At 37.1% G+C, this 14,236-nt stretch overlaps 2 protein-coding genes across 8 annotated transcripts in view; one reads left to right on the top strand and one right to left on the bottom strand.

Annotated features, from left to right (window-relative positions):
- Positions 1 to 2,783, top strand: part of LOC126733597 (uncharacterized) — a 166,962-nt gene extending 164,179 nt beyond the window's left edge. For 5 of the 7 annotated variants that reach the window (XM_050436953.1, XM_050436955.1, XM_050436954.1 and 2 more), the window contains 4 exons: positions 2,030 to 2,104; positions 2,160 to 2,252; positions 2,310 to 2,529; positions 2,583 to 2,783. In XM_050436953.1, coding sequence (XP_050292910.1) covers positions 2,030 to 2,104; positions 2,160 to 2,252; positions 2,310 to 2,529; positions 2,583 to 2,736 — 542 coding nt within the window. In that variant the 3' untranslated portion in view covers positions 2,737 to 2,783. Of the gene's footprint in view, positions 1 to 2,029; positions 2,105 to 2,159; positions 2,253 to 2,296; positions 2,530 to 2,582 lie in introns of those variants that run through there. The other 2 variants (XM_050436956.1, XM_050436957.1) reach the window with 2 other exon arrangements.
- LOC126733599 (DNA repair protein REV1) overlaps positions 1 to 14,236 on the bottom strand; it is a 243,002-nt gene that overhangs the window by 39,882 nt on the left and 188,884 nt on the right. The gene's annotated exons all lie outside the window — the stretch shown is intronic.

The following is a 14,236-nucleotide window of genomic DNA, read 5'->3' as shown; positions in this document are numbered from 1 at the left end:
GGTGAAAGAGAATTAGTTTATTTAATTTTTTTTCCTTTTAAACAGAACACAAAATTGTCTAAAAATAGTCCACTAAAAAGTTGGATCCACTCCACTAGAAAGTTATAAAAAATATTATTTTAAACAAAAGTAACACCACAAAAACAAAAAATGCAAAAAGGAAGAACAGATGCAATGCAGCTATATTCTCGTGAAAGAAGGCCATACTAGTGCTGGATCTTTATCGATGTTTTATTTCTATGCACTATCCAGACACAGACTAATAGCGAATTCCATTGGAAAAAAAAATGTGGCACTAGGGCGGCACCGACACTGATTCGGCTCAGGTAAAAAACCGCGCTGTTGCATTGCCAATGGTTTTTCGATTTAGCCTTGAAGGAAAAATTCGAAAATTGGCTGTTGTTAGTTGAGGTTATGTTTTACATTAGCTTCCCTTAAAATTTAGTTTTGCTTATATGCAATTATTTATCAACTTGCCCAAATAATAATCGCCATGTTTTCTGCTTAACGGGATAGGAACTAGAGCCGCACGACCTCCCATAGCTCGTTCGGAACTAGCTGCACTCAGGGCAAAAAGGGCCACCTTGGTCCCCCAATGGATTACACACATCTGCACTAATTACACCAATGGTTTGTAAATTTTGGCCTGGTTCCGCACTCGTGCTACATGTTTTCCTCAATAGACTTCGCTATAAGTTTCAATTTATAAGTGAAGTGTTTATTTATTTTATTTTGATTGGATCGATCTTCGATGTTTTTAAGGCATCGATGTTTCATTGCGATGTCCCAGCACTAGACCATATAAATGGCGGCCATGGTCATTAGACAATCGGCGCAGGTCTTGGCCCATTCTATCCTCCCTGTATTTCTGACATTTAGACACAAGTTGCAACCGTTCCAACTCCCTAACCTATACATATAATATATGTTTATATTAATTATTTTAATACCTGTATTAAATGATAATTTATTTTACTTATTTTTATACATTTACTACTAAATAGTAAAGTATAGGACATCTTTTGGAAATTTTAGACAATAAGAGAGAACTTGAGACAATTTTCGATGACTCGGGAGTATACATCTACCTTTTCCTAAACTAATATAGTATACCATTATAATTTCACAAGTCTAGTTTTTATGTGAATTATATTTTATTTTTAGATAGCTCTAAAAAATTAAGAAAAATTGCGCCTAGTTTTTTATTTGTAGAAGTTACATCTACCATAAGGGTTTTGTGGCACATTGGAAGTAAGGATAGTTTTCCAAGTTCCAAGTTTAAATATTGAATGGCTAGAGAATTGTTTTACAAGCAAAAACTCTATGATTCAAATCATTAATTGACCGACTATCACAATCGCATATTTCTGTGTCTTTCATGTTTATGTTATACAAGTACTGATTAAAATTACCATGCCCTACTAAAGGACTACAATAGGACATTGACAAGTATTTTGGAAAATTATGGCTAAGGTGTTTTTATCCAACATTTAAAGGCCTTTAAGCAGATAAAAAAATTAGGAAATTGGGAATTAGTCCCTGTAGCGTACTTTGGGTAAAAAGTTGTCGGAAGAAATGGCTTTTTTGCTTCCTTATCTACTATCTCACTACCCAATGTGTGAGCTTTTATCCAAACAAATTTTTTTAAATAGGCTAAGATTTACCAGAGCAGCTCTAATTTTGAAAATGATTGGATTGTTTAAATTATGTCCATTACTGTACAATGATAAATTCTTCCTTAGTTGAGTTAGAGAGGTTAAATGCAACTGATTGAAAGAAGTTTAAAAGGAATTCAGTTGCAACCTGTTTTCTCTATTTGTCTCATGGTGTTAACTACCTGAAAAAATTAGAATTTTCTACCAGTTGAGTTGAACACTCTTTTCACTCTTTACCTTTAGATAGCATAACTATTAATAAAATCAATCATCAGCAACTTGATGTTATTGGAATGTTTACAGAATATTTCCTAATTTCTACCTAAACATTTGGGAATATATTGTGCTATTTGGAATATTCTTGCCTTTTGTAGGTACTCATATGGCCCTGAATGTTCCATTGTCCAACACCCTTCAATTCCGACCAGCTGGGAATTGTTCATTTCAAGGTATAATTTAAAAAACAATTAACAAATGCCTGAATTTAAATGGTTATTTCTTTAGAAGATCTTTGGTCAACTATAATCTCTAAAACTGCAACTGGAAAGGGCAAACGTATCCACACTGATGCCTCTAAACATCAAGAATCTGACAAAAGTAATGTATAACTTCCTCACATTTACTCCCAAAATAACTTTTAGCTTCTCCCTCTAGCCGATTGCTGCCCACCACAAACCAATGAAAAAACCGACATGTTCAAAACCTTATTCGGTAACTCTCAAAGAAGAGAATTTGATGGAATAGACTCGTGTGAAGAAAAACCTCCGAAGTGTCCATCAGAGTCTGATTTTGATATAACTAAGGCGGTACCACACGCTTTTGCTGGTGCCAGTCCCAAGCTAGAAGAAGAACGACAGAAAGACCTGTATTACAGGTAAACCAGGGGATTGCAGCGAAATTTTAGGTAATAATGAACGCGTTTTTTAGGTACCATAACTTGACTTTTGCGGACTTGCACACCCATTTAAGTCAGCAAAGAACCTTTGCTGTAAAAGCACCTAATAATAAACTTGCAGGAGAATGTAGGAAGGAGGAAGAAAAACTAACAGAGTGTCTTAAAAAGAGTAAAGAAGATGTGTGATTTAAATTATTGTCTGTGCGTACGAAAATATAATGCTACGTCTTAAAGTTGTTTTTTTTTCGAGCACGATTTTTTTAAATATTAATAATTGCGCGCCCTGGAGTTAAAATACATAAGTTAAAATAGTTTTCATCACAGTTACATTTTTAAGGGAGAATAAGTGATTAAGAATAGTTAATGTATGAATTCCTAGAGTGTATTTGTCACATTAAAAAAAATGTGATTAAGATCACAGTGATGGAACGAACGCAGTCGCATCGATACGTATTGAATATAGTTCCACTAATATTCATGTATTTACTGTATACAAAGTTAAGATTCGAAAGTTAAAATATGTAAGTATGTTTTGGTTGTGATGTTGATGTAATTGTATGCATTAGTTTGACAAAGGTATATAATAGGGTGGGTCGAAAAAAAAAATTTTTTTGTTTATTTCCTAATAGCAACATTATGTTGTATTATTATTTCAAGAACAATCATTTAAAATATTATTGAAATATTTAAACTCTAAGAGCCCGCGCAAGGCCGCCGCATTATCGTCAAATTTGTAAAATAAGGTAATACCTTGCAAGACACTGCAAGTCTTCCTATATTCTAATTTAAGACGTTTGCTTTACAGTTAATTTATTTTATTCTTTTACAGACCTTTCATGACCTTGAATCTATTTTTAATACGCAATGCATGCTGTTTAGTCACTGCAGCCAATCGCGCCGCGGTCACTATAATGTAGTGTTGTAAAAATCCGAATTAATACAATATCCGGACAGCATTGATTCGGATGAATTGAAAATTCGGTTTTTTCATCCGGATTAATTCGTCCGCTCGATGTCTCGCCCGTTCGGCAAATGTTTCGGGCTCGATGCTCGACCGTCCGATAAACGTTTTTTATAGGTGTTTTTCGAATATATTTCGAAAAACATATACATTTCGTTTTTACATACTAAACTAAAATAGCTAATTATGTATGTAATAAATGAAGTGTATTTTAAACGATGCAAAATATCAATACAAAAATGCTTTGTTTCCGATTGCCGGGTTATTTGTCCGGACGATTTAATTCGGATTCTCTTAGCCGGTGGAAGGTGGAACTTCGTGTCACTTCGTGAGCCTCGTGCAAGCTCATACAATTATTTCATTGTCGGTCGACGGGCGGCGTGTATCCGGACGATTTAGATATCCGGATTGATTCGGAATAATTTGATATTCGGATTGAACGGACGATTAATCCGGACTCTTCGCATCACTACTATAATGCTACATTCAGTGTGAATTAATCTCTGAACGCGTACGGTCGTGGTTATCTGTTTTGTTTATCAGAGCTTTACTTCGCGCTAATTTCTTACCAAATAGTATGGATAGTAAAAGAATAAAGTACAAGTGTCCCATATTTGGAACTATTGGTGAACTAAAAGAAAATGTGTTACCAACTTTCCAAGATGTAATGAAGTTTTACGAATGAACGAGAATACAACTTAAAATTCAACAAGGAAGTAACAAAGAACCGTCTTTTTCTCAAATCGCAGACATAGTGGCTCAAAAAATTGAAGATTTTTGGCAAAAATCTTCTATTCCTATGGTCTCACACACACGAACTATTCAGATTTTAAAAACGTACCACGGAAAGTGCAAAAATCACATTAAATCTCTAAAAAGGTTGAAAGAAGAAAAGAAAGCCTTGTTTTTGCGCCAAAGTGAAGTTTTGTTTGATATTTGTTCCTGTAAATGTAAGGATCTTCTTCATCTCTGTGAGTAATGCTCGCGTGAGTCGAAGGTACCCAAAGAAGAACACGCATTTTTGCTTGACCAGAGGGGCGAAAGAAGAATGCTTATCGGTGGAGTAGATCCTGTGCGCACGTTAGAACTGAAAAAAAATTGGAGAGAAAACGTAAGAGTTTAAAGACTTTTAATAAACTCATTCCTAGTTGTAATCAAGCACAAAAAGAAGTGTCTTCCTCTGCTTTTACGGATTTTGAGGAACGTTATGTATCGCCCGTAAAACACAACGTAGAAGATTTGCCATCCACTTCACAAACCTCCAAAAAGGAATCTATGAAACGTAAACGTTTTCCGACGCTATCGAAAACCGCTGACCGTTATGGTGTTTCTGATAGAGCGGCGGCTGCAATTGCTTCGGCGGTATTACATGACATATCTTCTGATGTAGAGGTAATAGATAAATCTAAATTAAGAAGTGAAAGACAAAAATTACGGGATACGCTTTCAATCAATCAATCAATCAATCAATGCTTTATTATCATAAAATTTAAAATTTTGTTGACAAAGCTATTATTTAAATAAATCATACAAACAAAATATACACAAAGACAAAACAAAAAATACAAATATATAAAAATAAAAAATACAACAAAACATACAAAAAACTTAACAATTTTATAAATTGTTTAGGTCACATTTCCTTAAAATCTATAAAATATATATACATTCACTTGTATACAAAGTCGGCAAAAGGCAGTTGTTTACAAAAACATTATTAGCAAACTACTAATTTGTTTATATAATATACGAATATTATTTATGTACATTATCATAACAACATAAACAAATTTACCAGTGTTTAGGAAGCGCGTGCTTAAAATTACATAACATTAATTATTAAAAAATTAAAAAAAGTCGTTTAGTGTGTATAAGGCTCTCTCTAGCAAGTATGATTTCAGAGCTTTCCGAAATTTGGAAAAAGTTGTTATTGATTTGATTTCAAATGGGAGATGATTGTGAATTTTTTTTGCTTTGTAAAGAATGGATCGTTTAACTAGTTCTGATCGTGGGGTTGGTAGATAAAGATCGTACTCTGCGTTTCTAAGAGGATAATTGTGAGATGGCCTTTCTGACATATCTGATAAGTGCTTGCGGATTAGGCAGACGGATTCAAATATAAATAAGGAAGGAAGAGTTAGTATTTTAAATTTTTAAAAATATTCCTGGCAGTGAGTTCTGTAATTTAGTCTTAATGAATAGCGTATAGCTCTCTTTTGTAGCTTAAATATGCGTTCAAATTGAGTCGCACCACACGTACCCCAAAACGGAAGGGCATATCGGAGGTGCGACTCAAACAGGGCATAATAAACTGTTATAGCCGTTGCCAAACTTAGCTCCCTGGATACTGATCTCAGAACAAAACATGCAGAACTTAATTTTTTGGATAAGTAATCGATGTGGATATCCCATTTTAAAGAGTTGTCTACCATCAGTCCCAAGAACTTTACGGAATCAACGACCTCCATTCTGTTGTTATTAATTACAAAAGGTTGCAACGCACCGCTAAATGATAATACTCTAGTTTTTGAGACGTTAAGGCACAAGAGATTTGAATCGCACCACGATTTAATGGTGACTAGGTCACGAGATATGGTTCTACGAAGAGCCACCATATTTAAGTTGCTCCAAGAAAAACTAGTATCGTCCGCAAAGAGACAAATTTTACCATTTATGTCCAGATTAGCAATATCATTTATAAATAGAAGAAACAAAATAGGGCCTAGAACTGAGCCCTGAGGTACCCCGCATTCTATTGGCTTGCTCGAAGACGTCATCGAATCAACCCTAACAAACTGATTCCTGTTGTTCGGGTATGACATGAACCACTCGAGAGGTGTTCCTCTAATTCCATAGTGCTGCAATTTATTAATTAGGATATTATGGTTTACACAGTCGAAAGCTTTAGAGAAATCACAGAAAATTGTTGCTGTAGAGAGATGGCTGTTTAGGCTGGAGTATATATTATTAAAGAGGGACAACATAGCATCATTGGTGCACTTGTTACTTAAGAATCCGAACTGATGCGGGGTTATAATTTTATATTTAAACAAAAAGGATAAAAGTCGTTTCTTTACCAGTCTTTCAATAATCTTCGATAATGTTGGGAGAAGTGCAATTGGGCGATAGTTCGAACATTGATCCTTCTCGCCCCCTTTATGTAAAGGAATAATAATTGCCGTCTTAAGGCAGCTTGGAAAGATTCCAATTTGAAGAGACATATTAATCAAGTTGGTAAGATGGTTTAAAGTGATATCCGGGAGATTTGAAAACATTTTGAGCGTTAGACCATCAGCCCCAGATGAAGATTTGTTTTTAATGTCTTTTATTGTGCTGCGTAGTTCTTCTAATGCTATGGGTGTAAGAAAGAAATTATGTAAATTCTCATTAGCGAGATATGAGAGAGGATCGTGGGAAGGAGTTACGGTATTCATGAGATTTTTGGCTACATTTATAAAGTAGTTGTTTAAGTTATCCGGTGAAGTGGGGATTGTGATAGATGGAGAAGCCTTATCCCTTAATTCATTAACAATAGACCAAGTTTCCTTACCAACATTTGCAGAATTAGAAATCCTTTTATTGTAATAGAGGTCCTTGGCTGCCTTTATTGTTTTATGGTAAATTTTTTTGTACAACCTTACGTAATCGTGGAAGAACACACTGTCTGAGAATTTTTTTAAGTGTGATAAGGAGCGTATATTTTTAGAAGACAAGCGTAAGCCTTTAGTAGACCATGGTTTTTTTTGTTTAATTTTGATGGGTCTAAGAGGAAATGAGTTGGATGCCAAATCAGACAGTGACTTTATAAATCGAGAAAACTCAGTGTTAACATCATCAGATAGGAAGTCCCAGTCCGTTCTTAGACATAGATTTTTGAAATTTAGGAAATTTTTTTCCCCAAAGTTTTTCCCCCGACTCTTTTATTTTTGTGATTTAGAGAAAATTTAGTTAACACTGCTTCATGATCGGAGAAACCTGAGTTAAAGACAGTTAAATCAACGAGTTCCGGATCAAAGGTTGATACGACGTAGTCAATACTAGAGCTAGTTTTGGTTATTCTGGTTGGGGAGTTAATATGCATAACCATCCCAAATGAATCAAATATGGACTGAAGGGATTCCTTAGCAGCACACACACTGGAGAAGTCAATATTAAGATCGCCACACAAGATTAATTTGCTTATTAAGGGCAGGGATTCTAGCAAGCTTAATAATTTTTGGCAGAAAATTTGCACGTCCGCGTCAGGTGTTTTGTAAATACAAACTATATAAAGGTCAAGGGTATTATGATAGACAATGGAAAATTCGAATACTTTTTCAGATAATAAATTATCAAATTTTGTGACCGCGGAAAAATCGTTGTTAGTGGACATTATCATAGTACCCCCATGAGATAAATTACTTCTATTATATCTAGCTAAAGTGGTATAGTTTTTAATAAATACAGGCTCATCAGTCTTTAACCAATGTTCTGTTATGGCAACAATATGTGGAAAGTTTAGCTCTTCCAATAAAAGATGTAATTCGTCTGTTTTATGTCTTAAGGACTGAATGTTAATGAGGAATATATTAAGCTTGCTAACGTCCATTTTTTTAGAGGGTGCTTGATCCTCTATTCGCGTCGTTTTATTTAAAATTTTTTTGACTTAGTTGGAGAAAAATAATTAGTTTGACCTTCTCTAATTTTCTGGAGCCGTAGGAGTCTTTCTGAAGAGAAGAAGGATCCAAAGGCGGAGAGGTCTGCTTCAATTTCAGCCGAACCAATACCATAGGCATTATGAAACCGACAGTATAATTTTCTCAGGGAGTCCATGTCAGTGGGAAGTCCTTCTGCGGCAAGCATTAGTTTAATGCTAGTTTTCGTGTGCCCTTCAAAGCATGTACTCGCCGGCAGGTCGTGGAGGTATGCCAGGTAGAGCCTTAGTGATTTTAAAATTGAGGGGTCCCTCAGTCTGGCCAATAGGTAACGGCTATTCTCAGGATCAGAATTTTGGGACAGCCTCACTATTGGCGGAGTCAAAGCAAAGCAAGAACAAACCAATTTGCAGCTTCCCGCGTTGTACTTTGATGGGCGCAAGGACAAAACTTTAAAAGTCATGGCAAAAGCAGGCAAAAAATACAGAAAGGTGGTAGTTGAAGAACACATTTCTGTCCTGAAAGAACCCGGATCTTTGTATGTAGGTTATACTACACCATTACATGGTACTGCCAGAAGTATTGAAAGGTCTATTAGTGCACTTCTACAATCAAAACGTATTTGTTCTGACGAATTGGTGGCTATTGGTTGCGATGGGACAGCAACTAATACTGGAAAGAACGCAGGTGTAATTAGACTGTTTGAGAAGAAGCTTCAGCGACCACTACAATGGATAATTTGCATGCTTCACTTAAATGAGTTGCCTCTGAGGCATTTGTTCAACAAGCTAGATGGTAAAACAACTGGTCCACATTCCTATAATGGTCCTATTGGAAAACAGTTGGAAAAATGTGAAATAAAACCCGTTATTGAGTACGAAATAATACCAAGTCAGCTACCAGTAATTAAAACAGAAGATTTAAGCATGGACCAAAAGTATTTGTACGCGATAACCACAGCCGTAATCACTGGAAACTGCCCCACCGACTTAGCCCATAAATCGCCAGGGAAAATTTCCCATGCTCGCTGGTTGACTACAGCCAATAGAATATTGAGACTTTATGTTGCTACAATACATCCGACTGAAAATTTATGTCACCTAGCGCAATTTATCGTCAAAGTATATGCCCCTGTATGGTTTCAGATAAAAACACATCCTTCTTGTAAAGATGGGTCCCGCAATTTATGGAAATTGATACAAAATTCTCGATATCTATCAAAAGAGCTAAGAGACGTAATAGATCCAGTCATTCAACGAAATGCATATTTTTTCTATCCAGAGAATTTACTCTTAGCCATGTTAACAGATGAGCAAAAGAATATTAGGGAATTAGCTGCCAGAAGAATATTAAAGGCACGAGATTCATTGGCACTAAGAAGGCAACTACGTATATTTGAAGTACCGGCAGTAAATTTTAATGCTTCGTCTTATATTGATGTAATAGACTGGCAAGAAAATAACAACTGTGATCCTCCAATCCTCCGAAGCTTCTCAAATGATGACTTAAAAAAAATTGTTGCATCAAATGGCGACGAAGATTTAATTTTCATTAGACTACCATGTCACACACAAGCGGTAGAGCGGACGGTCAAATTAGTGACAGAAGCATCAATGTCTCTGTGTGACAAGAAGTCAAGGGAAGGCCTGATTCATGCTAAACTCTCATCTAGGAAAACAATGCCCAAATTTGAAAGTAAGCAAGATTTTCATGCATAATGGCATGTTATTAACAAGACTTTAGTTGTAATTTTGTGTGTTTTTTTATATTTAGCATTAACGATATGTTTCTACCATTAAATTCCTAATGTTTATAAAACTTATTATAATTAAAATTCTGGATTCACTATCGTCATGCCCTGAAACTATTTTGTCTTTTTTATCAAAGTTTCAAAATTCATGCGCGGGCTAAAGATAAAAGTTAAATTAACTTTTTTTTTTCTTTTGTAACTTGTTTTTGTGCAATGCAACATGATACAGCTATTAGAAATTAATAAAACGATTTTTATTTTTTCCCTATATAAAGTGACCCACCCTAGTATATAAGCCTTATTTTTGGTGTACATTTTTATTTCGCAGCTACGTTCTTAATTCAGTTTGTTTATGCCGTTTCTGGTTAATAAATAAATAATAAAATTAACAGAAATTTTAAATGTTGCAACAATAAGGATTTGTCAATTTTTTCTGCATTTTTCGTAACTCAGTTATTTCTCCCAGTCGTTTGGAAAGGATGTCAGATGTAGTAAGACAATACACGGATATAAAAATATATGCTTAGAAAAATGCTAAAATTTTTTTTAATGATGAGGAAAATGACAAAAAGGCACATGGAGAATATAGGACTTAATCAAGGACATTAATGGAACGAATAGATTTATCGAAAGACTAAAAGGAAGTGATAAATTGCAAAAACCAAAAACCAGAGAACAGGAGCTTTTAACGGAAATAAGTAGATTTAACCCGGGTAGCCACAGGTAGCTAGCGCCGGGGCAGCCGGAAAAATGCTTGACAAGAATTTCGAGATGTTTGCAGTTGCTGAATAATAAATGAAAAAAAAATCGTTCTCAATCAATCAAAATTCCTTTTTCCCTATTATTTCTGTAGTAATTATAATTTGATATTTTATTCTTTGCGAACGAATTGCCACATAGTAATGCCTCCTGGTATTGCCGCTCCATGACCGCTTCCGACGCGCTTCGCATCCCGGCCGGCGCGCCGTGTCATCTGTCACTCAACCGCCTAGTTCGTTTCAAGTGCAGGTTACTGCAGATTATCTAATCGCGTAAACCTGCTCAAGCTGGTTGTTTTTAGATGATTAAAGGAGGTGTTTATTTGTTGATTTTTGGACAATAATTAAAAACTGTTACCTGTTGTAAGTGCTGTGTGTTTCGGAGAATTCTGAATTATTGAGCCTGGGCTGGGGATATATAGGAGCTGCTTATTTGCTGCACAGGAAGGAGGACGAAGGTAAGTTTACTAGATTTGTTAAAACTTAACGTATAAATGTCATTATTGTCATTTACAAAAGTTCAGTTGTCTTCCAAATTTACAGGCACTTTGTTATACAAATGATAAAAACTGTACCAATATATATTTTAAAAGATTAAAAAGTACACTGAGAAAAAAGATTTGTTTAACTCAACAATTTTTTCTTTAAATCAATTCATTTCGTGATGTTTAATCAACACATTAAAAATGTCAAATTATATTGGTTGACTCAATAAATAAACTGTTGGTTCAACACTTACTGTTTAGTTCAAATTATCTTTCCTGAATGTATTAATTCAAACAAAGTTTGTGTTTGATCTAACTAACCTAGGCATTATATTGAACATTTCATTGAATTAAATTAACAACCTTCTTTCTCTTCATTTGACAACTAACTCTAAGTAAATAGGTTAGAGTAACTTTGTCATATTCTTCTACCACCCGCGCGACGGGGGTATAAGCTTGCACATCCGGATTCGAAGTTGTTTGTTTGAGCTCCGATACTACAATACACGTATGCTATATAGGTATATTTTTGTTAGTGTTGAGACACGAACTAATTTAGTACGGACGGTCAACGCGTCAACAGTGCGTAGGTATCTTCGCCGTGTTAAAAAAATGAGTAACGCACAACCAACTTTTTACAAGGTGCTCGCCGCAGGAATGTTTTATTTAATATTTTTTTTACTATTATTTTAATCGCAATGCATACACATCAGCCTATCAGGCGGGCAAATCCACGGACCTGGCCCTACACCACCTCGTTAGGAAGGTGGAGGGTGCTCTGGGTAGTGGCAAGGTCTGCCTGGGTGCGTTTCTAGACATTGAAATTTGGGGCGTTCGACAACACCCCTTTTGCATTAATCTGCCAAGCAGTCGAGAGCCGCGGCTCAGAACCCTGTTTGGTTAGCTGGATAGAGGCCATGCTCTCAAAACGTCATGTATCTGCCCAGCTCAACAACGAGATTGTCGAAACGTTGGCGGCTAGGGGCTGCCCGCAGGGAGGAGTATTGTCCCCTACCTTGTGGTGCCTTGTGATCGACAGCCTGATAAATCTTTTAAACAATGCTGGCCTATACACACAGGCCTACGTTGATGATCTGGTAATCCTTTGCCCAGGGAAAGACGCCCTCTCAATGCGGGGCCCTATGATGAGAGCCCTGCGTATGGTGGACACATGGTGCCTCTCGGGAGGTCTCAGGATTAACCCCAAAAAAGCAGAGCTCCTACTATTCACGAGGAGACGTAACTTTGGCACGCCCCCTGTTATATCTCTAGGTGGCGTGCAGCTGCATTACTCCAGGACAGTTCGATTTCTGGGAATCAAGTTGGATCCCAAACTCTCCTGGCACGATCATGCAGACACCAGAATAAAGAAGGCCACCTGCGCGCTATGGGCCAGCAGGCGGGTTTTCGGCAATACCTGGGGTCTATCTCCTAAGATCCTCCACTGAATCTACTCGCGCATTGTGAGACCTCTTCTCACAACTGGACAGAGTCCAACGTCTTGCATGTCTCAGCATAACGGGTTCCATGCGGACGGCGTCAAGTAGAGCGCTTGAGACTCTGCTGAGCCTTCCGCCTCTGGACCTCGTTGTGCAATTCGAGGCAATGAGGACTGCGTACAGGCTATACGTCCTCGGCGAACTACGTGCTGGCGAGACCGGTCACGCAAAAATTTGGTCACGGGCCATACAGGAATGTCCTCTCCTTCTGATGGCTGTTGAATTATTCGCTGTATTAAAATGCGGACAGAAAATCCTAAGCTGCGGACACCGCAATACAGTCGTACCAATATGCTCGGACAACAGAGCTGCCATTAAGGCTATCACGGCCGCTAAGGTAAGCTCCAAGCTTGTACTAGAGTGCATAAAAGTCCTGAAAAAACTGGTACAGGTTGGATGCAGGATCCAGCTCGTCTGGATACCTGGCCATGCAGGTAATGAACAAGCGGACTCTCTTGCCAGACTGGGATCCGCGAATGTGCCGATGGGGCCGGAACCCATAGTTGGTATCGCCAAATGCGTTGCGGTCGCATTAATGAAGGGTCTGCTGGACAAGTGGACCCACCGAAGACTGGTATGAGACAGGCCAAAGCGCACATAGGTGGGTCCTCTGCCTGTCTCACCAAAAATCTACTACGCCTAAAAAGACGCGAAATTCGGCTAGTGACAGGTCTTTTAACCGGTCACTGGCACTTAAGAAGCCATCTCCATACTATCGGTATTGCGGACAACCCGGAATGCCGATGGTGCTGTGAGGAGGATGAAACCGTTAACCATGTACTCGGGGAGTGCCCAGCACTCACGCGCGCCAGGTTCAAATACTTGGGTAACACTTTCAGTGTACCGAGCGACTTTAAGTCCTTCAGACCAGAGAGCCTTATAAGTTTCTCTAAGGCCGTTGGGTTCTGGTAACCCCCGGTGGGGCATGACTGGTCCATCAGGAGACCTATATGCACAACTGCCTTGGCAGCCCACTGTTTCGTCAATTCCAATGCATACACATATTTATACCTAAAAATATAGCGACCCACAAAAAAGAAAAATATATTTGGTTACATTTTTTGTCTAGATAAAAAACTTTATATTACGTTTTTAATATAATATTTTTTTTACCATAACAATAATTGTACAACTTATGCCTAGATGTGTATTATTTCATTGCAATTTTTCGCTGTTTTCCCAACATTATGGGAATATTTTTTCTCGTCCTTAATTAATTATTTCAGTTTAAACTCGAGCCTTTTTTTAGTGAATATGAGCGATAAAAAGAAAACTCTCGGGGGCTGAATATAGAAGAAAACGCCTTAAAAGGGAAGAAAGTCTAAGAGTGTATACCAATGCCATGGATAAATATGTTACACAAATTCCTGAATCTTCTGCAAAAAGTCAAGTATTGTCAAATGGTCCAAATTCAGAAATAACTGAGAGAAACACAGCAGTTGAGGATGCGTGTACCTCGCAAATCCCAGACGTGAATACAATTGGCAATGCTTAGAAATGGCAGATCAAGAAACAGCTAGTTTACAAACAAACTTCGATATGTATATGAATTATGAATTGTACTGAATGTATTCAGTTGTTGATGACACTGTTTCTGAA

This window comes from Anthonomus grandis, chromosome 2 (genome assembly GCF_022605725.1).
Source record: "Anthonomus grandis grandis chromosome 2, icAntGran1.3, whole genome shotgun sequence".
Lineage (NCBI taxonomy): Eukaryota > Metazoa > Arthropoda > Insecta > Coleoptera > Curculionidae > Anthonomus > Anthonomus grandis.
Note: the sequence above shows the minus strand (reverse complement) of the source record. Positions and strands in the feature narration are given on the sequence as shown.